We start from the raw sequence: 26,286 nt of genomic DNA, 5'->3' as shown, positions 1-26,286 counted from the left end.
GACTGTTTTAAAATGTAATCTTCATTCTGCCTAAGTATTTGTGGATTACTGCACATCTGAAAACAGAAGTGTATGACGTATTTCCATGAATTTTAATTTGGTTTCTGGTTCTGCACTTGAAACTCCACTAGGGACATTCAAGGGAACGAAAACAGTGGCCGCCCCTCGGAAGTGAGAGCTGCACCAATCCTGTCGCTCAGAATGAGCACAGTCACATGAGCTCATGTGTAGGACATGGTACCCCCAGCACACATGCATGCCCCACCCAGTGGTGTTTCTCAGCACCCTCACAGAGCAGGACAGCTGGGTGTAAAGACAATGGCAGTGGCATTGTAATGGAACCTCTGTTTCTTTGACACCTGCTGTTGGTGACAGTGAGGTGGAGGCAGTTGGGTGTTCAAGAAAAATGAGGTTTGGTTTGGCTGACATTGAGTTCATTATGAATTGACGACCTTTCTCTCTCTCTTTTTTTTTTTTTTTTTCATTTTCCCACCCTAGTTGGCAGTGCTACAGAAAGCCCTTTCTGAAAGCCCCAGCCTGATTTCACTATCAGCCACTTAACCACGACATTAATTTTTTCAATTGCTGAGCTTAAGATTTGAAATTACCATATGGGTTGGAAAATGTTCTGTAGCTGAACCAGAACGGTCTTTTCACAACTCAAAGTTCTTTGACATTAAAATTGTCCTCCTTTCCATCCGTTCCCCCCTCCCCCCACAGTGGTATGGAAACGTGAATTAATTAGAGCTCAGTATTTTTTTTTCTATAGGAAATACTGTTACCAGTAAATTCTGAATCTCAAAAAAATTGTTTCTGAGAGTTCCGATGAAACTTCATTTATCATCTCACAGTTTTGACAGAATTGATGGCTTTGGTTAGAAAATCTGGATCTAGCAGATTCCCCCAGCTAAGTCTGGTGCTTGCAGAACTGGAGCTGGCCTTCCGTGGGCTTTAGGTTGCTGCCGTGGAGTGGTTTTACATTTAGATCACTGTCTGTTTTATTCTCCCCCCACCCCACCCCAGAGTCTTAGTGTCAAGCTTATCGAGTGAGAAATGAATTCTTGGGATCCCTGGGTGGCGCAGCGGTTTAGCGCCTGCCTTCGGCCCAGGGCGCGATCCTGGAGACCCGGGATCGAATCCCACGTCGGGCTCCCGGTGCATGGAGCCTGCTTCTCCCTCTGCCTGTGTCTCTGCCTCTCTCTCTCTCTCTCTCTCTCTGTGACTATCATAAATAAATAAAAATTAAAAAAAAAAAAATGAATTCTTAAATGGAGAAACTACATTTTCTGTGGACAAAAAATAATGCCTCACCAGCATTTTCCCTCTGAAGAATTCTTTAAGTTCATTGCCTTATAAGTTAAAATCTTTATCTTCCTGACTAGACATAAAGAGTTTTTGTTTCAAATAAAGGCACATTTTATTGATCAAGTATCCATATTTATTGTTGTGGAATATATTATGGGTTAGAAAGTAAAATATGTGTGCTTGATATTAATAGGCCAGAAATATAAATGTAAATGTAAGTTATCTTTTTGATAGGTGGACTAAATTGTTATAAAGGGAGTAGTTGGATCAGTATCTGGGTAGAATGATAAGGGGAGACCAGTATGTTGAATATTCCCTGACTCTGAGCCCCACCTGCTTCAGGTACACCTTTGGAAGACCATACTGTGGATTCACCATTCTGGTGGTTCATTCTCTGGGTGACAGTGGCACAGAATTAAGCAAATTAATTTGAGCTTTGACCAGCACTACCGTGGGGCTGACAGACTGTTTCTCTAGGGTCAACCAGACCCATTTTTCTGTTCTGGTGGCTTCTCCTGTGACATGAGACCAGATATGAGTCACTAAGATGAAACTAGTGGTGAAGTCAAGAAAAGTGTCTCCTACCCCCAAAAAAGAAGATATTTTTATCACTTCAGAAATCATCTTTGAAATTTATGTTGAAACATGCAGTGGACTGGGATTAAGACTATCTTTTTAAAATACAGGAATAGGGGGTACACAAGTGGCTCAGTGGTTGAGCGTCTGTCTGCCTTTGGCTCAGGTTGTAATCCTGGAGTCCTGCAATTGAGTCCTGCATCGGGTTCCCCATGGGAAGCCTACTTCTCCCTCTGCCTATGTCTCTGCCTCTCTCTGTGTGTCTCTTGTTAATAAATAAATTAAAAATATGTTTAAAAATATAGGAATAGGATACCTTTTAAAATATTCCAAATAGAATTTTTGTTTTAGATCTTACTTTATAACTGTCTATTTTGTGTACATGTTAGGTAGGTTTTACTGCAGGATAAATGATGGTCATGTATTGTAGCTTTATAGATTAAAGGAACAAGAACAAAAAAAAACCCCAGTTTTTCAAAAGCCAAATGGTGACATATGCTATGTTAGAGTAGTCCAGGCAGATCCATCTCCTAGGCAAAAGTTAATTTATATTTTTATTATTGGTTATATTGTATTGTTATTTTTCTAAGTCAGCAAACAAAAATATATACCTACGTACAGTTAGATATCTCTAATCTGTTGTTCTCATCAGTTTGTGTATGCTTAGCCTGGTCTAATCTGTTATCTTTGGTTACTTAAAATTCCAGGACATCCCCAAGGTCTCTTTCTTGCCTGTTGCTCAGTGTTCTCGGGGTCTGGTCTGTGCAGCATCTCCAGAGTTGCCTAGGGAACCTGTGAGTGGGCGGCCTCCTGGGCCTCCCACAGGCTCTCCCACCCTTTTTGTCTCACTGCCACACACACCTTTTGGATATATTTGGATCTATATGTTTGTTTAAGCGACTGAACTGTTCTTTCCCAGAGAAGAAACATCTACTTACTTCCTTTGCCTCCTTTTCCAAAATATAGCAGAGCCTTTATCTCTAAGATGAACAAGTTGGATTTGGCCACCAAGAGTCCATATTTTCTTCTTAGCTGCTGGCTAGGCTGACATGTTCACTAGGTGCTAGTTTGATGATCAGCCGACTTCTGACACAGACTGGCTCCTTTGATGGTTGCCAGCCCAAGCATAAGCCAGGAAGAACCTTCTAAACCACACACACAGTAAGTAAAGTGAGGGTGTTAAATAGAATGCAGTAGACCTCATCTATGGTTTGGGGGAAATTAACTGGGGGAGTTATTCTTGTTTCATGTTACAACAGGTATAAAGTTCACTTAAAATGTCGTGTCCAGGGACACCTGGGTGGCTCAGGGGTTGAGCGTCTGCCTTCCACTCAGGTCGTGATCCGGAGTCCCAGGATCGAGTCCCACATCGGGCTCCCTGCAGGAGCCTGCTTCTCCCTCTGCCTATGTCTCTGCCTCTCTCTGTGTGTCTCTCATGAATAAATAAATAAAATCAAAGTGTCATGTCCAGAAAAATTTACCATTTAAATGTTGAAATTTAATCCACAAGAATGTAAACTCCACGGGAGCAAGGCTTGGCCTATTTGGTTGCCATATCCAGATCATCTCCTAGAAGAGTGTCTAGCATATGGACATTCAAATTCATTGGGTATATTAGTGAATATGTTGATTGATTAAATACTGGATACCTTGCCTGCAGTTTTTAACTTGTCTACCATTTTTATAAGACACATAATCTGTATTTCACACATTTTTTGGACAATTGGTATGATTTTCATTTCTGACTCTAGAAAGCCAATAGATTATGCATTTTTTTTTATTTTATTTTTTAAGTAAATTCTACACACACAGCATGGGGTGTGAACTCACAATTCCCGAGATCAAGTTACATGCTCCACCGACTGAGCCAATGAGGCGTCCCTGAAAGCAGTTTACTCTCAAGAGAGCCTTGTATAATGAGAAACAGGTAGAGCTCTGAAGCCCAGAAGAGGTATGTGGTGGTAGCTCTGAAGTGGCCACACGGTGTCCTGCTGGTCACCTGGCATCTCCCTGCAGGGCAAGTTAGGAGGATGGCATGAAATAACTCACGAAACCTTGCAGGCTCTGATGTGTAGTAGGCATTCTAAGAAAAGAGCTTTCTTTTCTCTCAGGGTGAGTTGACTTTTTTAATGCTTCTGAAGTTGGGGGAAAAAACCCACCTGATTGCTGATAGTATAAAAAGAATAGTAATGATTGCTGGTATTGACAGACTAAATCTTGAAAGTGCTATAAACTCCTGAGAAGGAAATGAACTATTACATCATCACCTGGCATCACATCTACCCTGAAAATTTGTGTTCTGCCAGTTTTAGCCATTTAAAACTTAATTTTTATAGGCTTTTATAGAGTAATGATAAAAATATTTGTGTGGCAAAGATACAGCCAAAGTAATTTTTTTATTTGATGGGTATATTCAGGGTACATACCTGGCTTATCCTAGAAGCTTCTCTGTGGTCAGCCTTCATGTTCTCCCCTCAGGTCTTCCTTTAGGAATCTTCTCTTGGCTTACTCACCAAGCACAGATAATTCTGAAGAGGATCCATGTGCGTTCTTTGCGCACACACACATACACGCATCCACGTACACCCACACACTCAGTGCCCACCCTCTCTCGGGCACTCACTCTTTGTGGGGGGGATTATTGTTGGATTCATTTGGGTGGGGGTTGGGCAAAGAAGATGGAGTAAAGAGTTTTGAGAAGACTTGGTAAAAACTCAGTTTATTAGGCTTTTTTTAGAGTGCACTTTTAAGTGCTTTCATAGAGCTATGAATCAACATCAGTTTTACATATAATGATAAAAATTTAGAAACCCCACCTACAAAGTATTTCTACAAAAATACAAAACAGCCATATGTATGGTATTGTGAAATCTGATCATTGTAGGTTTTTAAACATTTTGCCGTGGTCAGAACATAACACGTGTGTTTAATTGGGCAGTGTGGCCCACTCGAACAGTAAAGTTAACACATCACAAGCCCAGGAACCTCATTTCTTTTCATGAGCCCACAATGCTGAACCGTTCTGTCCTGAATGGGGAGGATGCTGTCTTCCTGGCTCTAGTGAGATCTTCTGACAGCTCCCATTTTTTTGCTTCATTTTTGGCCATTCACATGGCTTTTATTTTATTTTTATTTTTATTTTTTTTTAATTTTTTTTAATTTATTTATGATAGTCACAGAGAGAGAGAGAGAGAGAGAGAGAGACATAGGCAGAAGGAGAAGCAGGCTCCATGCACCGGGAGCCCGATGTGGGATTCGATCCCGGGTCTCCAGGATCACGCCCTGGGCCAAAGGCAGGCGCCAAACCGCTGTGCCACCCAGGGATCCCTCACATGGCTTTTAAATGGTTTCATCAACAAACAGATGAGTGGACTGGACGTGAATGCTAGTGACAATGAAAAACCAAACATCCCTCTTTTTTCTATTTTCAAAAATGCCTTTACTCCTTCACCCAAAGCATTTCTTCTTTCCATGTGAGGTTTGCAGACTTGAATCCACCCTTATTGGCTGCGTGAATAACTGAGATGAATCGTACAGAGTATGCCTTCGTTTGGCTACGTGGTAGCACTTCTGAAGACTGTCACTGTACCTATCCCCATGGAAACAAGCTTTCAGGGACACCTGTGTGGCTCAGCCATTGAGCATCTGCCTTTGGCTCAGGGCATGATCCTGGAGTTCCGAGATAAATAAATAAAATCTTTAAAAAAAAAAAAAGAAAGAAAGAAACGATCTTTCAGGTAGCATGCTGTTTCTCAGATTTTCCCTCATTTTACAGCTTTATTTTTTTTTCAAGATTTGTATTTATTCATGAGAGACACAAAGAGAGAGGCAGAGACATAGGCAGAGAGAGAAGCAGACTTCCCGGCAGGGAGCCCGATGTGAGACTCGATCCCAGGACCCTGGATCACACCCTGAGCTGAAGGCAGACGCTCAACCGCTGAGCCACCCAGACGTCCCCATTTTATAGCTTTAAATAGGACAACCACCTCATCTCCTATTTCTATATGATGTTTGAAATTTCCCTAGGAATTCTACCTTGTATTAAAATCAGCAGTTATTTTACTGACAACCTAAATTTTTATATTCTCCTGTGTGTTTCAAGTATGAATTTTTATTTATTTATTTATTTTTTTGGTGATTTTTATTGTACCATTTTGGTGTTGATTTATCTTCTTGAAATGGAAGCATGTAATTAAGCGGCTGGGACATTTTTAAGTTTTGCAATTCTGAGTCTCCAGTTTTGAAAAAGTAAGTTGTTCTTATCTGTTACTTTCTAAGCAAATTGGGGTAGCGGACCCTGCCACCATAATATAGTGCACAGTCCTGGAAGTTAGGGAGATTCCAAAAACAGAACAAGAATGTGTGAGAAGAGCTTGCTTCTAGAAACTTACTTTTGAACATGCTAAATGATCTATGAAAAACAACATGATTTTTGTTCTGTTTGTTCTGCTGCAGCTTCCATGAGGCAGTCTCAGGCTGTACCTGCAGATATGCGCCCGGAGATATGGATTGCGCAAGAGTTGCGGCGTATTGGAGACGAATTTAATGCATATTACCCAAGGAGGGTAATGATGTTTTATTTACTACTTCTCCTCACACCCTCCCCCTCCCCACAATTTTTTTTCTTTAAGGTTACTAGTAAAAATTCCATACTTATTCTGGAAATGCAAGGTATTACCTATATGTGACCTACCAGTGTTTCTCCTTGTCCATTTTCCATTTGAAAACGTTTTATGGATGAATTTACATGATGGTAATTAAGTAGAATATAGTACAAGGTTGCAGAGGGATTTCAGTGAGCAAAGACCGTAAAGCATTCATGCTAAGAAAGGGGTTAATGATATGCCTTGACATATTCCCACATAAATAGTAGCATAGTTTTCAATCTGTATAGAGGGTTTCTGCGTTCCTGTTGGGCAGTTGGGGTCAAAGTTAAAAACCTATTAAAACTTCCATTTTCGCTCAGCCAGAGGGGGCAACGCCCGCATAGTCCTGTAATGGTGAGCCTGGAGCTTGGCAGGTGATGAGTCAGAGCAGGAGAGCCATTGCCCATTAGTCCATGCTCTGTCCTTGAGTTCTCTCAGGAGGCCATTAACCGGTAGTCTGGGATCCGGGGTATAAAAATTGTATATGCCAAATTGACTGCCACTTAAATTTTGAGGTGTGCTATTGGTTAAAAAGAAAAAACTGCCCTTTGTCTTCTGTAGACACAGTATATTTTGTTGGTTTTGTCTATTGGGGCAGTAAACATTACCGTTTGGACACCTTTTGCCCATGGAAAACATCTCAAAATATATAGGGTTGAACTCTGGAAGTCAGGGCTGTTACGAGCGTATGTGAGTATTTCTTGTAAAGGATGCACCAGCAGATGTGTGATAGAACGTAATTTTGGCTTGTTTTACACTTTTTCAAACAATCAAGTATGAGGATCTTTCTATTGACTCATCCAAAAAGAAGACACATCTTCTTTTGTAGAAAAAGCTATAATTGTAACTATCATTCTTTCTTACTGTGTCACTGGTCTGCTGGCTCCTTTTTTTTCTGAATGTTACAGCTTCATATAAGCATCTCTTTAAGATTTTTTTTCACTTTTTTTTTTTCTGGAAGGAGAAGTCATGCTTAGAATACCCCAGTATTAGTGTCCTGCTTTATTTTTTTTAATAATAAATTTATTTTTTTATTGGTGTTCAATTTGCCAACATAGAGAATAACACCCAGTGCTCATCCCGTCAAGTGCCCCCCTCAGTGCCTGCCACCCAGTCACCCCCACCCCCCACCCACCTCCCCTTCCACCACCCCTAGTTCATTTCCCAGAGTTAGGAGTCTTCCATGTTCTGTCTTCCTTTCTGATATTTCCTACCCATTTCTTCTCCCTTCCTCTCTATTCCCTTTCACTATTATTTATATTCCCCAAATGAATGAGACCATATAATGTTTGTCCTTCTCCGATTGACTTATTTCACTCAGCAGTGTCCTGCTTTAAACATTAGTCTGTCTTTTAGCTAGCTGTCGCTGTTAATGAATGAGACCTGCTAATTGCCTTTAGTCTTTTTGTTTTACTGTCCATACGATGCCTCTCGGCTTTTTTTTAGAAACACATGGAGACATCTTCCCATTGGCAGAGGGTCTTTCATTTATTCCTTTAGTATAGGGTCTCTGTGAGGGAGCCAGGGATGTTCTGAAAATTCACATTGGATCCTCTTCAGACCTTCCTATGGGGGATGTGTGTGTGTGTGCGCGCACATGTGTGTATGCACACATGTGCATGCATGTATATTTGATGGGAAATATGCTATAGTGTGATTCTGTTATTAAACGAGAACTGTAACATCTATGAATAGGTTTAGGAATTTCTCATGTGGCCATCTTGAGCTGGCAAGAATATCTAACATCCTACCTCTGACATTCCTGGTGTATAAATCCCTTCTCAGCCTGGCTCTGAAATGGTAATTGTTTTTGCAAAGTTGACTGTTTCATAATTTGCCACCACAGTTACTCTCCCTCCACCCCCAGCTCCTTTCCCTTGGTTTCCCTGAAGAGATTTCAGTGTTCCTGTGTGTGACTGGACTTGACCGTCTTAGTGGACCAGGAGAGACTGGTCGGAAGCAAGACCCCAGTGCATTCGTGATGACTTCATGCTGGGGTGGGAGGCTGGGGGGCATGTCCATCATTCAGCAGGAAAAGATGGCAGAGTGGCCTCTCAGGGTGAGCCTAAGCAGCAAACTGACAGGCATGCTGAGCCTGCCTCTTTCTCCATCTTGAAGGGGTTTATAGATGTCCTTAGCCCAGAACTGGATGGGGCTGCCCAAGAAAGAGGAAGCTGTGGACCCTCATGCCTTCAGAGCCCGGAAACTCTGGATGCCAACATGAGCCCACATAGCTCCATTCTCAGGGATTAGACCAGGGCCTTGGCCACAGAGCTAGATGTCTTGTGAGGATATTGTGTATGTTTCTCTTTAAACTTACATGAGGTATCAGTGACTTTATAAGGTTTACCCTTGGGCCTGTCCAGATGGACCTGGTTGATGCACCTTCTTGGTGGCCTGTGTGATCAGCATTAAGACATGGGCCAAGTGTGGCATGGTGGTTGGTGCAAAGCATAGGCCATGGAGGTGGATGGTTCTAGTAACATGCAAATGGGACACATACTATGGGATTATTTTCATTACCTTGTCTGTCCATGGGAGGTGAGAAAACAGCATCTAGTGGATTACATCCTTCTTCCCCTAGTCTTCTCCCAGTGTTACTTCAGTGTAATGTTTAAGAGGATATTTGTGATGACCGTATCTAATTTATTCAAATGAGATGCGACCTCTTTGTTCTCACTGCTTCTGGTAAAATAAACGTAAGTTAATTTCATTGCAGTATCACACTATTTTCTGGTTATATAAACCTTATTTTGCATCTCTTTAAAAATAATGAGCCAATGGGAAAATGCAGTCACTAATAATTTCAGGGACTCTAGCTTTCCTAGTAGGCTGGGGATGTTGGGAGAGGTGGAAGGGCAGACTCTAGCTTATAACCTGATTTTTCTCTAATGGAGGCAAATACATTCTCCAGATTTTATTAATTGCCCATTCAGAACACCAGACTCTAAATTGTGACACAGTGACCCCCAAAACTACCGACAACCTGTCTTACTATTGTTGGTTAAAAATAATTCATAGTCTGCAGTGTCACTGGTTGGTCTGTTGTTGAATACCGGGGATAGAAATCTGGGGAGGAAATGGGAGGCCATAGTGGAAAGTCATGCATTCATGTCACTTGCTGTCTCCATGGGGGGAGTTCCTTCTTGGTGAGTGGCGTGCATCCCCACCTTGCTTTATAATGGTTGCTTTATAATGGATTTTTAGCACTTTAAATATTTAGTGTCTTTATTTGCTTAAAACTATTATAGTACCTTTTCTAAAGTGTTGGTCTTTTACTGCCATGAGCCTTTCGAAGCCTGACAGGATATTTTCCCGTTTTTTCAGTTAGAGCAATAGAGGAAGGTGTCGTGTAGTTGTCATGTGTTCAGTCCACTTAAGGGCAGTGGGGAAGCGTATGACACGGAGCTGTTGGAGTCTGAATCCTTGAAGGAGGAGGTGAGAGAGGCACAGGTGAGCGCAAAGTTCCAGTGCATGTTCCCCCTTTTTCTTTTGTGACTCCATGTAATTGCCCCCAAACGACCCTGCCAGGGCAGAGTGACCCATGTCCCCCTCTGGTCTGGTAAGTTCAACTGCTCCAGGTCTGGTGTATTTTTGTAACTTTCTGTTTTGAAATCATTTCAGACTTACCTATAAAAGTTGCCAGAATGGTACAAAGAACCCTCTTATCTCTGCCACTGTTATGACCACATTGCCACATTTGCTTTACTGTTCTCCCCCTTTATACCTGCATACGTATTATTTTCTGAACCCTTTAAGAATAAATGACAGGTGTGGTGTTCTTTTCCTCTTAAGTACATCGATGTGTATTTCCTAAGAATAAGAATATTTCCCTTACATAACCACAGTGTAATTCTCAAAATCAGGAAATTAGCAATGTTACAGTACTGTTACGTAATCTGTGGACTCCATCCAAACTTTACCAGTTGTGCCAAAAATGTCCTTGATAGTAGGAGGAAAAAAAAGTTGTTTTCTGGCCCAGGGTCCAGTTTAGAATCACATGTTGAATTTAGTTGTCTTATTGCTTCAATGCCATTAATTTGGAGCCATTCCCCTGGCTTGGTGACCCTGACATTTTTGAAGGGTCAGGACAGTTCTTTTAGATTCTCCCTGAATTTGATTTGTCCAATGTCTCCTCATGGTGACATTCAAGTTTTGGCTTTAGGGCAGGAATACGGCAGGGGCAACATTGTATCTTTCACCCTTAGCTTTGGGAGGCATGGGTAGTCCTCCTGTCTCATTCCTGGCGATGTTGACTCTGGTCAAAGGTGACATCTTCCATGCTAATGTCAGTACATTTCTATCTCTCATGGAAGGAAAATGTTTGTAAAGAAGAACTTCCTTTCCCCATTATACGTTCATCTCCTTCATCAACCTAAATTCACGGGTCTCTGTTTCATTCTACAGGTTACTGTCCATTACTCTCAGTGCTTATTTTGATCCTCAGATTGGCCGAGATCTGGCCAATGTCAGCACCCTGGTGCATTTTTACCTGTCATTAAGCATTAAAGTAGTGCAGGCACACATAGAACATATTACAGGGCAAAACCCAAGAGCCCTTGGAGGTAGTATAACTCCTAGAAGGCATATGTTGCTGAAATGCCTATACCTGCATAGTGCCCTTTACTGTTCCAGCTCCGCATGCCCCAGCTCACAGTGAATGCTGGGAACATGGATGTCCGTGGGCTTATAGGGAAGAAGATTTCTCCGAGAAGTTGGATCTCTAGCTTTATGAAGAGGGCGAGTGGCTCACATGTAGCCGAGTGGTGCAGCATGGAGCACAGTGTGCTTACCATCCGTTCTCAAGGCAATGGTGCCCACTTGGATTGGATTCTTAGCCATGGGCCAAGGGTGTAGTCCAAGTCCAAGCACAGGCCAGACCCTTCTGAACATCAGAACCTGTGCTCTTGGGGTAATTAGACCCATCATCTACCCCATGTCTGTCTCCCCTGTGCCTTGCAGCCAGGTGGTCCAGCCTAGGTTGCTCTGTGCACAGGAAGACTGCTCTTGGTTGACAATGACTTGGGGATGTCCTGCCTGTGGACTGCAGTGAGCAGCATGTGAAGCTACATCAGACTCTCTAGATTGGCCAAGAAGTGAATAAAAACCTAAGAATTGTTGGATCCTAAGAAAACAGTATGTCTTTTGTTGACACTGCCTACTTCCATGTCCCAGGCATGTGTGGGCATGAATAGACCGAGCTGCAGGCCTATTGAAGTATAGCACTAAAGCAGACCAAGTAGAGCGAGAGAGGTGGCTTGCAGACTGGCCTAGATGGAAACAAGAGTTTAATGGAAGTGTCACCCATTAGTATTCTCATATACTACATGCGACTTTGAAATCTTCCTCTGCTGTCCTTCTTACGACATGAATCCTCTGTGCTTATTCTCAGATTTATGATATTATTCTGTAGATAAGGTACAAGGAAAAGCATAAACTGAACATAAACCCAGGGATGTGTGTTCTCTGACTACATTTTGAGGCCCTCATTAATTGAACATAGAAGTTAATAAAATAATCCACTTTCTGTTACTGTCTGAGTAACAGTTGTGAGTAGCTTAAATGAATTAGTGCCCGTCATTCATCTGTGATACAGTTTGCAGGTTCAGTGAGCGTTTTCCTTGCCGTTGGAGGATGTAGTGCAGTGTTATGGTTTCAGGAGCCTTCGATCAAAGATGATCGAAGAGTCCCCCTTCCTATGGCTTCAGCCCTTCATGTTTTTCCCTGGGACCTTTGAGACAGCACGCGATTCAGATTATCGTGATGGTGACTGTGGATGGCAGGGTTTTTTTTTTTTTTTTCCTTTCTTTCTTTTTTGATGGCAGGTTTTCTGAGCAAAGGTTTGACAGGACTTAGGGATAAAGCGTGACCTTACAGGAAAGCAGGGCTCATGAAAAGTGTGAGAACTTTGGAGTGAGGCCTTGAATCCTGACTCCATTCTTCATATCCTCTAGGGCCCCCATTTTCTCTCCATCTCCTAAGGATGTGGTGAAGGTCACACAAATATTAATGGATGGAGCTAAAAACTGCTGTCCTCTCTTGTCCAGCAGTTCTGGTGTCTCTCTGAACTACAACTGAAATGTGTCAGTTGGTCTTCAGAGTTCAGAGAGATGCTACTAACTGTGTTCGCCTTTCAGTACTCTCTGTCTGGGGCACAAGTTGTATTGGACCTTACTGATGCATGCTGTGTCTGTCTGGGTGTACACAAACAGGAGACGAGACTGGGTCGCTGGGGTGTGTTCACATGGCTGGGTGGGCATGGCGCTGGGCATGACGGTGTTCGTTCGCCCTGCCTGCGGCAAGTGCTCCATCCGTCTGTGGCAGGTGCGCACACCTGCATGGCTGCCTTGCAGGGAGGGGGACCCAGGCCATTCACACATAACCATTCAGAGGTGCAGGTGCCCAGAGGGGGACTTCAGAGGTCTGACTGGGGTTTTTTAAACTCTTGAGGAGGAAATGAAGATGCACATGAGGCGAGGCAAGGCTTGACCTGATGTCTCTCACCATCCTTCGCTAGACTTATCCCAGCTGAACCAGAGCAGAGAGGTTTGGGTTGTGGTTACAGTGCATTACATCTCATCAGCATTTTACTGAGGCTGGGCCATTTCAGGGTGGTGTATTCTTGCTCTGACGCTTGCATTTTATCTAATTCCTGAAATTAGATAGAGCTTCACATGAGCTGTAGGAACCATCTCTGGCTTCTCAGTGGTTGGCCACAGGGCAACTCCAGGGTGATGGTTGGGGCACAGGGTAGAGGGTCCTTCACAGCAGCCAGCCTGGGGTCTGAGGTCTGAGAGCCGATAAGTTAGAGATCTACCTGGTTGAGGGATGTGCTGCCCTGCTAGAAGAAACCCATGTACCCCAGGCCTGAATGGAAGTTAACCTGCGAAGCGATTGTTTATTCTACAAAAAGCCTGAGCTAGAACACTTTCTTTGAAATGATGCATCAAAAATGGAGAGTCGGATTCATGCAAATGGGAGTTTTCTGTGACCGCACTGCCAGAGCAGGTCAGTGGCAGCCGGGAGTACTGTGGGAGCGCACTCTCCTGCTGGTTGAGTGGGAGCACCACATCCGGGGGAGGGGCTCCCGGCACCCTTTCCACAGCTGTGTTGACATCATAGAGCGCTAGGCACAAGCTATGCAAATACCCCCGTTGCCGTGGTGATGAATAGAAAGTGAATTTGGTGTTCCGGGCAGCCCTGCAACTGCAGCAGCCTGACACCTGAAATCAGTAGGCTATCAAACCTGCTCTCTAAGATCTGGGGCAAAGTGGAAAGACCCCCACCCCATATCTTCATAAAGGTCGTCCACGTGGCAGTCCCCTTTCTTCTCTGATCTCTGACTCCATCACTTGTCATTTAAAATAACTATTTAGAGGGCAACCTGGGTAGCTCAGTGGTTTATTGCCGCCTTTGGCCCAGGGCATGATCCTGGAGACCTGGAATCGAGTCCCACGTCGGGCTCCCTGTGTGGAGCCTGCTTCTCCCTCTGCCTGTGTCTCTACCTCTCTGTCTCTCTGTTTCTCTTGAATAAATAAATAAAATCTTTTAAAAAATTAAAATACTATTTAGATTGATGGAGGTTCTGAATGGGCAGAGGTGGTCTTCCATCCATCATGATCAGTGGGGCCATACTCCGCCCCCCACCCACCCTGTCACCTTTTGATTATGGCAGCACTGTCCCAAAGATGCCTTATCAGCCCCTAGGGGAGCAGACACCATCCAGACATTCACGTGACACATCCTTCCTTGCTGATCTGGAGCAGACATTCCCCCGTTTGTCAGAGTCTCACAGTCAAGAATTCAGTCTCTTTTAATATGTTATCACTCAAAGGTACAGCCTTTTAAAAAGAGAGAAAAAAAGTTTAGGACCTTTTAGGTATTCTGTGTTGAAATTTTATAAGGAAGGGGTTTTTGAACATGTTTAAAAATTGCTCTGTGTCTCAAGAGTTCTATAGGTATGCCTTGCTTTTTCGTTCATCTCTCTTAGAATTTGCTATTGAGCTCTCTGCTAGAATGGTGATCATCATTCCACATTTCTCTTGTTACTTTGACTGCCAGGAAATTCTTGGCCAAGCTGTGGCTCTTTGACAGTAGATCTTAGCCCTGCTTCCCAGGATAAGCCTCTAAGTCTCTCTTTCTTGAAGTTATTTCTGATCTCTCTTAACTTTTGTGTTTTTTTTACACCGTGCACGTGTGTTTATGGGTCAGCTCCCTTGAGTAATGTTGAATGTATATGTGTTGTACTCGCTGAGTCGTTTGGCCCAGCCTTTGGAGCGTGGATTGGTGAGCTTGTGTGTTCCATCACCTCATCTGTGAAATGTGGAGGAGAGCTATACTGGCCCACAGCATTATTGCAAAGACTGCATGTCATTTTGTTGAGTGGTGGCGGTGAGTGATTCCTCTGGACCCCAGGCTAGGGCGCACAAAGTCTGAAGGCCTGATGTATCTTGGGGGGGCTTTTTAGAAGCTGGGCTCACATCGGCCTGCGGGGGGAGCGAAGACGAGTCCAGAGCTGCACTCTACAGGTGTGTGGTGGTTACTCTGACTGGTCCTCTAGGCATCCTGAGTTTGGGTTCTTTTTTGTATTTGCATACCTGCTTCCCTGGACTGGCAAGAGAGGATGTTTTGCCCTAATCATTTTTGCTTTAAAATGTAATTAAATTCTGATACTGCGTTGGTTGTCTTGAGCGTAAGTTGAAGATGGTCCTTGTGCAGACACCATCAGGGCAGCTGGTACTGTATATCCAGTCATCCTCTCTCTTCAGCTGCTACAGACAGAGTAGTCCCAGCCCCACCCCCAGCCTGAGTCCTGTGTTTCAGGGCCACAGAGGCTCAGAGTGCCCCAACTCCCACCCTATTGTATGCCCTGTATGCCGTCGGCCCCAATAAGTCTGCCTGGACCCTGCTCAAGGGCATTCCCTTGGCACAGCCCCACCTCCAGCTGCCACCCAGGTTGAACCCATGTTCTCTGAATATAAGGGGATGTAAAGGAACTGTTTGGGGATTCCTTGCTGAATGTTCCTGACACTGTCTCCAAGGACACTTTTCAGATCTTCCAAGAAGAGTACCTGAGTCTCAACCAGGGAAACTTGTCTCAGCTCTGCACCTTCCCGCCCAGGCTCTCCCAGGGTCCCACTTACCCCTCTGCTTTCTCTGCCATTTTATTTACTGTATATTGCTATTGTCCTGTTACCTATTTATTTGTACAGCTCCTCCTCATCAGAGTGTAAGCTTCATAAAAAGAGATGCTGTTGCATTTTTCTTGCTACAGGAAGGACCCTCAGCATCTTGACGCTGCTCTGGCACAGGTCTCCCATTTTACTGGAATGTGTAGGTGTCCTTTGCCTGTAAAGTAATGACCTGAATCCTGATTCCAGAGGCAGGGCAGTGACAATGGCTTTCTTACTGACTGCTGTCACCGTTGGTAGCACCCATGGGTAACCCTCAGGCTGGGCTGTGCATTGCTGTTCTGCTCTCATTGCTCATGACACAGGTATTGCCTATCAGATCTAATGGATGCAGACATGGCTTTCAGAGTTGGGGGCTCCAGGAGCCCCTGGCCCAGATAGGATCATAGACTGTCAAAATTGGCTTCTGGAGGGTCAAAGCTGAAGGTTGAAGGAATCCTCTTCTAGACACATGGGATGGCCATAAAAGTTAATTACCCCAAAGAATACAGTTCCTGGTCTAGAGCACGGTGATAAAAAGACCCAACAGGATGGGCTCCTACACTTTTCAAGCATTTGTGATTGTGTGGTGTGCCTGTGTATGTGTGCACACACAAAAGAGTTCACTGTAATGTATAAAATTGTTTATATTTAGTTTTTTTAATAATCTCCTTTACCCAAATGCATCCTATTAATGTATCTTCCTAAAGTACTTTACTGAGTTAGATTAAAATAGCATTACACCACTCTGATCTAAGAAGTGTTGTTTTTCTAAAGGGGGAAGGACCAAGAATGTTCGTTAAGCTTGAGAGGGTGTATTCGTTCGCTAGGGCTGCTGTAACAAAGTACCGTGGGGGCGGGGTGGGAGGGTGGTGGCTGGGGAGTGTGTTAAACAACAGAACTGTGTTTATTCATAGTCCTGGGGGCCAGAGGTCTGAGATCTTGGGCTGGTTGTGCTGATGGCAGTGTGCTTAGAGCTGATCGCTGGGGCTTGGCTGGGCCACCTCACTTGCTGGCACCCTCATGCCACCTGCCCCACGCTGGTTTCACTGGACAGATACTGTGTGCTCCCCTGAACAAGCTCATTCGTAGGGCTGCAGGTGCTAGAGGGCAGCGAGTCTGCAGGAAACAGGAGCTGCCCATCCTCCAGCTGCTGCGCAATGGGCCGTACACGCTGAGCTGCGCCAGCCTCAGCCAGCTGTGCCAGCCGTCAAGGGTTTTTGGGACTGGCGTGGCCTTTGAATTTAGTCGTAATGGCTTCCTCCATTGAATGTTGTCCAAAAGCAGTTTTTCGCTGGCTTAAAAGCGTGTGTCATGTTGTTATGCATGCTTCCCAAGAGGGCAGGTGTCTGCCTGTCCTTCCTGAGTTATATGTAGCATCTTCTTGCTTGTCAAGGATCAGGTGTTTCTTTTGCCAAAATCTCCAGCCTGGACCCTGCCCCTGCCCCTTGCCCGGCTTCCTTTAAACACCACCACCACCACCACCACCCCATGTCCTTCACTTTGAAGATACAAAAACAGAACTCTAAAATCACGATGGGACTCTGACCTACTACTGTCACAGCCACCCTCATTCACCCAATATCCTCAGAGGGTGGCTGGAGGATTTCTCTCAGGCGCTGCCAGTTCTGGAATATAAAATTAGCTAAATGTAAGCGGTTGGGGATCTGTCCCTGATGTGACCCTGTCCCCTCGCTGGTGTCCTTTTGACCCCATTCTCTGGTCTCACGGAGGCTGGCAGTGACACCTGGCTGACAGGCGATTTCCCACCTTGAAGTAATTGCTTAGCTCTGCATGCACTTTCTTCATTTTAGTAAGCCGTGGTTTTATTTTGAATAAGCCTCTTTCAACCTATTAATATTAGGCTCAACTAAAATTAACCTTCCCCTAAATTATTCTCACACAGAAAAAAGCAAAGTAATTTTGAAAGTTAAATCAAAACAAAGCAATCTTGTGTGTAAAACAGATAAAAATCACAGACTGTGGTTACAGAGCGCCTGTACAGGAATCGCTTACAGAAAGCTGATTTCCTCCAGTCTGGTTATGGAAGGAGAACGGGAAATGCCCGGGCCTTATCACAATCCCATTCTGTCAGACAAGTGCTTGAGAGCTCGTGTAAACAGTCGCAAACGGGGGCTTTGCTGGCAGCTGGTGTCTGTGGGCAATGTTGGCCTGTGACAGGGGACACAGATTCCCAGCCCTGCTGGTGGCCGGCAGTTCCACGGTGGTGTGTGGGAAGTTTCACCTGCCCAGGGCTCGTGGAGAGCCCCAAACAGCAGAGAGCTGGTCTCAGGAGTAGATGACTCGTGAAGGAAACGACCAGGATAGACATGAATCGTGAAACCGGTTGTAGCTCCTGGCACAGAGGCAGATGTGTCCCTTGCTGCCTTTCGCTGCTCTGAATGTATACCTTGCACTTTACCTGCAGAATAGATTAGAACTCCAAGGCAGGCCGTCCAGAAGACCTGAGGACCCCTGAGACCTTTAATCTAGCAATTTCCTTCTTGAACGGTTTCTCAGTTTGTCATAAACATCTGGTGGTCACTGGCCAAGAGGCCTTTTTTTAGATTTTTTTTTTTTTTTTTTTTTAATTTTTATTTATTTATGATAGTCACACAGAGAGAGAGAGAGAGAGAGGCAGAGACATAGGCAGAGGGAGAAGCAGGCTCCATGCACCGGGAGCCTGACGTGGGATTTGATCCCGGGTCTCCAGGATCACGTCCTGGGCCAAAGGCAGGCGCTAAACCGCTGCACCACCCAGGGTTCCCCTTTTTTTAGATTTTTAATTGCTCTTTGCTACCTGCAAGGGTTGGGAGGCTGGGGGTTGACCTCCCTGTGTCTGTGACCGTGGACACAGAGCTGTGCCACCAGTGTTTATATAGCAGAGCCACCCACCAGCAGCCAGAGGCACAGCGGCGCATCAGTGCACCGCTTGATTTAGCTTCTTAGGACAAATTACCCCAAATCACTGGTTTCTCAAGTAGACTGCAGTTACCAGAAATTCACCCTTACGGGAGTCCACATATTTGAACATTATTAACCTGGGTAGTGAAGACAGTTCCTTCACCTCCTTCTGCCCCCACCACCACCCCTCCCGCTCCCCAGGGCACCAACTCCAGTGACTTTTCTCAGCACCTGCACACAGGTTGATGGCGTTTCCCAATCGAGGTAGTTCTGGCCAATGATGACATCGCCTGTAGAAAAGAATACATGTTTTTAAAGGGGCATACAGAGATTTGGGGATTCTCTTGGTGGTTCCAAGCATTCTTTGGTTGCTTTTTAAAGAAGCACATCACATGGTGTAGTGTACTCCCTCCGTGGGGGGAGGTAGGGGGAGGACTCCCACCTCGCAGGCCCAGGGGAGGACCAGTGCTCGGAGGGCACAGCCCTCCTAAAGGGGTACCCTCCTCCATAGCTGTTACAGTGGGATGGGCTGTTCACTTAATTATAGGCATCCCCCGCCCAAGAACAGCGAGGACTGAGAAACTAAGGAGCTTTCCTATTGTTGTTTCAGGTCTTTTTGAATAATTACCAAGCAGCCGAAGCCCACCCCCAAATGATTATCTTACGACTGTTACGTTACATCGTCCGCCTGGTGTGGAGATTGCAGTGACGACGGGCTCCCTGCAGAGCCAGATGCGTGCAGACATTTCGCTTGTTCAGAGCAACGAGCCCCAGCGCCCCCAGCGCCCGGTGTCGGGGTGCCATTGATTGCCGCGCGGCCTGCGGTTCTTGCCCCAGAGGGCGCAGGGAGGCCGGCCCACGCGTTCCGAGGACACCGCGCTGCATGTGGACTTGCCCTTTCCGTTCACCACACGGCAGAATTGCTAATGGAAGTTTGTTGTGAATGTAAATGAGGGAGGATTCTTTTTTTTTTTTTTTTTAATGTAAAAATCATGGTTCTTTGGAGCAGGATTTTATGCAAGAATGGTGTTTACACACGGTGTGGGTTTTTTTCCACCTTCTTTAGTAAGAACAGGTTTTTCAAAAAGGAAATGGAAACTTTTTAACCAACTTGTGAATGATTTTTGTACTAAGATTTTAAGAACCTATTGCCTACTCTCAGAGGATTATGTAAACTCTGCAGTGGAAACTGAGCCAGCTAATTGATAAAGCTGCCTTAGTTTATTTTTAGAGATTACTGTACAGAATTTTTAAACGGGAGAGATATGAGATGGCGCCCTCCCTTCCCTGCCATTGGCTCTTTGACATGCTTTTTTTTTTTTTTATCATTAATACCAAAAAAGTTCTTATGAAACGAAACTGATTAAAGGGGCGGGGGGGGGGGGGGGTCTGTGGTCAGCCTGTATTGATATGCCACTCCGGATTGTAAATACTTACCTCCTTAAATTCGATTGCATCTGTGGCAAAATTTTAAAGCTCTGTTTTATGCATTCCTCTTTGCTTCCTCTTATGATGCTCCTCTAGTCTGTCCGGACGCCGATGCACAGATTTGGTCCAGTGTATTCTCATGATAAAAGGTAACTGGGTCAGAACGTGAATTAGGATCTGCCCGTGTCAACCACAGCCCAGTTGGTCTGTCTTTTGGTAGTATACTCACTGGGACGTGCTTGGTGTTGGTTTTCGCCTTTGATGGGCTCCTCATTCACCAGTGTCCTGGGAGAAGGAGTAGCAGTACTAGCACAGACAGGTACTGTACCCCTCGGCACTGTGGGCTTTTCTGGTTGCAAACTTTCCCATAGTCACAGATGCATTGTCAGCACTAGGCCACAGATGGTGAATGTGCCCCCTTGCAGCTGAGTTCCTTGGGTTGCAAGTGTTGGAGCTCCCGCCCTCGTGGGAATTGGTGTACACTGTGGGCGGGGCTTTAGGCAGCGGTTCCCTGGGCATCCAGGCTTTTTGTCCAACTCCAGGTTCATCTGGCTTTTGATGCCTGACATTTGCTTCCCCTTAAATCCACTTTGAAATAAAGGCTTTAATTCTGCTTTTAGCAGATCCATAAAAATTGGGCATCGGAGCACGAATCTGAAGTGACCTCTCAGCCTTCTGACATGTCTCTCTGGCTTATTCCGTAACTCGGGACAGTTGGGTTTTGTTGGACCATCCTTTGTGTATCCACCTCTGTTGGGGTGCTCGTTTTCTCCACACCTGCCTAGGAGGGATGCAGCGAATGGAGTCACCATGAGTTGGCCCGTCATTTCAAAGGCATTAAACAATTTGGAGAGACCCAAGAAAAAGATCAGGAAGCGGTGAAAGAGGAGAGGTAGAGATCATTTCGTGAACCCTATAACTCTTTACAGATTTTGAAACCTCAGATCATTAAACAGCTTTTAAAAAGAAAAACATGATTTTTTTTTTTTCCCAAACGAATCAGTGCCAACAACTATTGTTTTGCTTTTGGCTCATAGAGGACCAGTATTTCCACGTGATTAAATTAAGGGGGTCCTTTCATTTGTATCTTCATAATTCTATATAAATATATATCTATATATATCTACAGCATATACACATTTTCCTTTAGGTAGAGATATTTGATTCCAAATATTCTTCCTTTTTTAGAATTTTCTTTTACCACCCCCAAGTCTTCTTGGGGTCTTGAATATTTTTAAAGCTGTGTTGAGTGTCAGCTTGTGTTCTTGATGTGTCTTGAACCCCTTTATAGGGTCATAAAGTCCACACGGTTGTAAGGCGGTGGTGGACCTGCTGGACACACACACCAAAGACGTATTTGGTTCTGGGTGCCCCACTCCCACCCCTCCCCAGGATCTCCGTACTCAGTGCCAGTCTCTCTGACTGGAGCACTTTACTCTGTTTCTTCGATACTGCGGCTCCCTGGGAGCGGTGCCCGAGGGCTGTGTGCTGGCCACATAGGCAGGTTTACCTCCGGCTCGGTGGCCTCGTGGCCTCCAAGCTGGCCATGGAAGCAGCTTGTGAGGAAATAAGAGATTCTATGAATTGTAGTATTAAGGAGCAGGATGTTGCACCAGGACTTAAGAGAGATGACTGGACGTCTCTGTACTGTACGTATCTGTTTATCAAGATGCCTCCCTGCAGAAGGTGTGCCTACTATGGTAGACCTTTGACTTTTTATTTTTTATTTCTTTTACTTTTTATAGGAAAAAAAAAAAAGACTAGATCCCTTTTTGGAAACTGAATGCGGGTTTTGTGCCTTGACCACCTCTTCTCCCGTGAGGTTTGTAGAAAGTGTCCTGTGACCTATCACAGAAATGCAATAAACACATAATAAAGAATCCCATGAGTAATTCTTCCAGTTACCTGTACTCCTGCCCCGAAATGAGTTCACGAAGAATTCTCTTTGGGGTTTCAGAGGAACCAGGTCAGACATCCCTTGGATTAAAAAAAAGCATACACCGTAGAGAACAGCTTTCTCCTGTTTGCCCTTCTTGATACTGTATATATTTTGACTATTTATTAGATTAGGATTTTACTTACCAACTGAGCCAAATGTCTGTGTGCAATTGTGCTTCTTTTACCTTTCTTGTAAAATTTTGTACAGCATAAATGAGTAAAGATCACTGTTTTTACTAAACTTTTTCAGAATTGAGGACTGTAAATATTGTAGATTCTTTTTTCTGTGTAATGTGTCCTACTGTTTCATGATGCTGTAACTTGTAGAAATGTTGTATATTTATTTCTTGCTTATTTAACGTCTTACGTTCTGAAAAGTGTTGACCTCCCTGCTCCTCACCCCACCCCCCTGCTGTACCATTAGTTGCTTTAACCCTGAGGTGGTGACTGAACCACACGGTCTTCCCAGGCTGGCCCTCCAGCCTTGTCTCCTGGTCTTTCTGGTCACGCGGATTTAGATTCTTGGGGTTTGCTATCCTTATGATGAAGTTTGTGTTTAGCCACCAATGAGAGACCGTAAATACGGCCAGCTACAAAATTCTTCAAGAAATAGCCAGTTACTTTCTATTCCAAAAGCGCTAGCTAGCTTCTCATGGAAGCAAATTGTATGAACGCCAGGCCATATCTCTTTTACTATTATTAGTTTAATGTATTATTGGAGGTTGGGACAAATTTTTTTCTATTGAAAATTTATCCCTGGCCATTCAGTGTTCAGAAAACTAAAAACAGGCCCCTTCTGGAGGTGCTGCCAGGAGTTCAGGGCAAGAGGAAGGGACAGGTGAGACAGGTTGCTCCTGCCTCGAGAGTGATGCCAGGTCCACTTCATGTCACTAATCCCTTTATGGCAACTGGTGAGTAGTTGAATTATATCCCCCACCCACCACCGTCCTGTGCTTTGAGGTGTGGACTTAATGGTAATTGTACAGACCCTGCCCCCCCCCCACCCCCCACACCTTTCCCCCCAGCCCTGAACCGTGTGGTTCCTACATTTGATCAGCCTGCTTCAGGTGGTCTTCCTTCTGCTTCTTTCTTGACTTGGAGAGAGATTAGGGGTCCCACGATACTGGATGTGAAAATGTGGAAGCTGTAGAGAGACTTCCTAGTGGGTCCCATGTCCGTAGATGGTTCTATCATCCCTGCTGATTTAGCCTGGTGCCTGTGTGTGTCCACTCCCCACTCACATGTGTGCAGGGATGTGACCACACGTGACGCTAAACCAGCTGAGGTGACTCCTGTTCTCCAAATGGCATTGTATTCAAGAAGCATCCTCAAGCTCCCAGCTAGGTAACTTGACTACTTTTATTTGGGAATCAGACTTTAGAAGCTCCCCTAAGTTGTATGTCTAGGTTCTGTGACCACTAGTTACTGTATCAGAACTCATCAGGTACACATTTATAAATAGCACTGATCTGTCTGTATACTGACCCGTCACTAACTTGTTTCCTAGGACCCAGCGTATGTAGCATTTGTATTGCGATTTCCCTGGCTTACTTGTGTTTTGCACTGATGAATTTTGACAGGGTAATTGCCACTTTACTTGTGCAATACTGCTGTAAATAACTGCAGATTTTTTTTAAGAAACTTAATCTTTTATGTTCTTAATGAAGTTTATATAAATAAAACTTTCAACTAATTTTGGTGAGCTGTTTGGTTTGTTTCACAGAGCAGTGGAGACACAGCTGGCTGTTCATGAATATCTACACACCCACACCTCTGCCCTTTATCAGTCACAGAATGCATTACCTGTGTGTAGACTTTGTGAGTTCTCGCTTGAAGACAATCTGTGTAGCATACTTAAAAGCAAACCACTCTTAAAAGTTTTGAAGTGGCTGGCAAGACCTTCTGCACACTTTTCTGCCCACATAGTCAGATATGACTCAGCACCTGGGGGGGTAGGGGAGGTGGAGAGTGGGGTACTGGAGCCAGCTCTGCACTGATTAGTGATTAGGGCAGATTCCCTGCCATCCCATCCTGTCTCCCAGTTGGAAGAAAAAACCAAAAGATGGGAAGTCTGTTTGGTGGAGAGGACTTGTCTGCAGAGCCAGGCGATGGTCCACAAGTGTCTGGAGCCCTGTTGTGTGAACTTGGTCACAGCCGCCTTGTTAAGTGTTCCCTGAGTGTTGGGGGTGCTGTGCCACATGATGGGTTCGTGAACTGATTTAAGGGATGACAGAGAAATTTAAAAAGCTCTGTTTGGAGGGTATAGGCTATAAAGTCCGAAATCCGTGATTATATAATTAACCACCTTTGCTCTGAAATAAATCCTGGGAAAATTTAAGATTAGCTGAGCTTTGTTTTAAACTGATGATCTGATAATGCTTTTCATTTTAATTAGGCGAGCAATACATGAACATGGTCTTGTAACTATAGGTATGTGTGTGTATCCATTTATTCCAGATCGTATTTACTTCAAATCCAGCTTGTTTTGACTCCCATCTCCAATCCTACTTTCTCACCAACACACAAGTTTGAATTTTTCCAGATCCTTTTCGTTGCTCTGTGTTTACTTACACCACATTGGTTTTGCCTTTTCTATAAATGCCGTAATTTGTACGGGATTCTGACTTAGCAGTAGGCCTTAGATCTCCCTCTCATGACTCCACTTCGTTCTAACCTGCATGAACGAAGCGCACAGCTGTGCGCTGCTCATCGCCTGGTGTCCTGCTTCTGGCGCTTCTGGATCTTCAGGGCTGCCCGGTGCTGCCAGGTGCTGCCCAGCTGCTCCTTGCCAGAAGCAGGAGGGTTGCGTGCTGTTGGTACGGGAGGCGGGGCATCAGCTTCAGTGGACTCGGGAGAGGCTGCCAACCTGGCTCCACTCACAACCACGAGCAGCACGTGAGAACGCCTGCTTCCCCTCAAACTGCTGCCAAGTGTTCGCATGTTCTATCAGCCTGGAGGGGCAAGAGGAGTAGTGTTAGTTGAATTCAGATTTTTCTGTTGACAAATAGGATGATCTTTTCAGCTATTGCTGGCATTTGCCTTATTGATCAAGGCCTTTGCTTATGGTCAATTGGGGTTTTCGTTTTTTCTGTTGATTAGCTCTATAGAGCAGGAGTAAAAAATCTCGTTTATGTCAGAAATGTCTCTCCTTTTAGTCTGTTGCTACTTTTCCCCCACGTTATATTATCAGGATCTTTAAATATACGGAAAAGGTGAAAGAATTCTACAGAGAACCCCAATACCCCATCCCCTAGGTTCTACCTTTCGCAATTTGCTATGCTATTTTTAATGTCACCTATCCATCCATGAATCCACCTTACTTTTTGGTGCCTTCCAGAGTAAACCATAGTCCTCGGTACTCATCCCTAAATTCGGCACACATATTACATAGAGTTGTTTTTTTTTTTTAATAAATTTTCGCTTTTGTGACAAAATTCACACACAATAAAACACATCTTAAGTGTGCATCTGCTACATTTTGGCCAAGGATAAAGCTGTCCCCAAAACCCCTATGAAGATGAGGAACATTGCCATCATTCTAGAAAGTTCTCTCATGCTCCTTCCCAGGCAGTCCCTCCTATCCCGCCCCCAGGAGTTAGTTTAATGTATTATTGGAGGTTGGGACAGATTTTTTCCACCATAATTAGTTTTTGTGGATAGTTTGCAGTCATGCAGGTGTTTTTTGTGTCTGGTTTCTTTTTCGCTCAGTTTAATGTTTTTGAGACCCAAGTTATAATCAGTCACTTCCTTTTTATTAAGCCAAGTATTAATTCTTCTGTATGAACAGACTACACTTGGTCCATTGCCTTGTTCACGAACACTGAGCTCTTACAGGTTGGGGCTAGGAGGAATAAAGCTGCTGTGAATATCCTTTATGTCTTTTTGTGAGTGTTTTATTCGATCATGTGTCTTTTTACTGCCCGTGATGCACTTGATATATCTGTTACCACTTTAGAAGTCAGATTTCATCTTACTTAAGCTTCTGTAGTTAAAATCTTAAAAGACCTTCACTTTATTTTCCACCCCCAGACAGCTAAGACTCTTTTCTGCACCAGCCTGAAATGGCTTTTGACATCCACCAATTCTCATGTAAGTGATTGTTTCTCAATTCTTTTCTTTTCCATTGATGATTTTGTTTAGTCTACATTATCCTGATTACTATAGTTTCTCTTAATTGAAGCATAGTTGACACAACATTATACTAGTTTAAGGTGTACAACAAGAGTGGTTCGAAATTATAAACATTACAAAATGCTCACTGCAGTAAGTATGGCCACCATCTGTCACCATACAAAGTCACCACACCGGGATCCCCGGGT

The 26,286-nt window shown here is 44.3% G+C and overlaps 1 protein-coding gene across 10 annotated transcripts in view; it reads left to right on the top strand.

Annotated features, from left to right (window-relative positions):
• Positions 1 to 23,660, top strand: part of BCL2L11 (BCL2 like 11) — a 48,439-nt gene extending 24,779 nt beyond the window's left edge. For 5 of the 10 annotated variants that reach the window (XM_077843330.1, XM_077843327.1, XM_077843328.1 and 2 more), the window contains 2 exons: positions 6,337 to 6,446; positions 19,212 to 23,660. In XM_077843330.1, coding sequence (XP_077699456.1) covers positions 6,337 to 6,446; positions 19,212 to 19,310 — 209 coding nt within the window. In that variant the 3' untranslated portion in view covers positions 19,311 to 23,660. Of the gene's footprint in view, positions 1 to 2,847; positions 3,037 to 6,336; positions 6,447 to 9,854; positions 9,981 to 19,211 lie in introns of those variants that run through there. The other 5 variants (XM_077843332.1, XM_077843331.1, XR_013349303.1 and 2 more) reach the window with 4 other exon arrangements.
• The last annotated feature ends 2,626 nt before the right edge of the window (positions 23,661 to 26,286 follow it).

Source organism: Canis aureus, chromosome 12 (assembly GCF_053574225.1).
Source record: "Canis aureus isolate CA01 chromosome 12, VMU_Caureus_v.1.0, whole genome shotgun sequence".
Classification (NCBI taxonomy): Eukaryota; Metazoa; Chordata; class Mammalia; order Carnivora; family Canidae; genus Canis; species Canis aureus.
The sequence above is the reverse complement of the archived record's forward strand: the minus strand, read 5'-3'. Positions and strand labels throughout refer to the sequence as shown.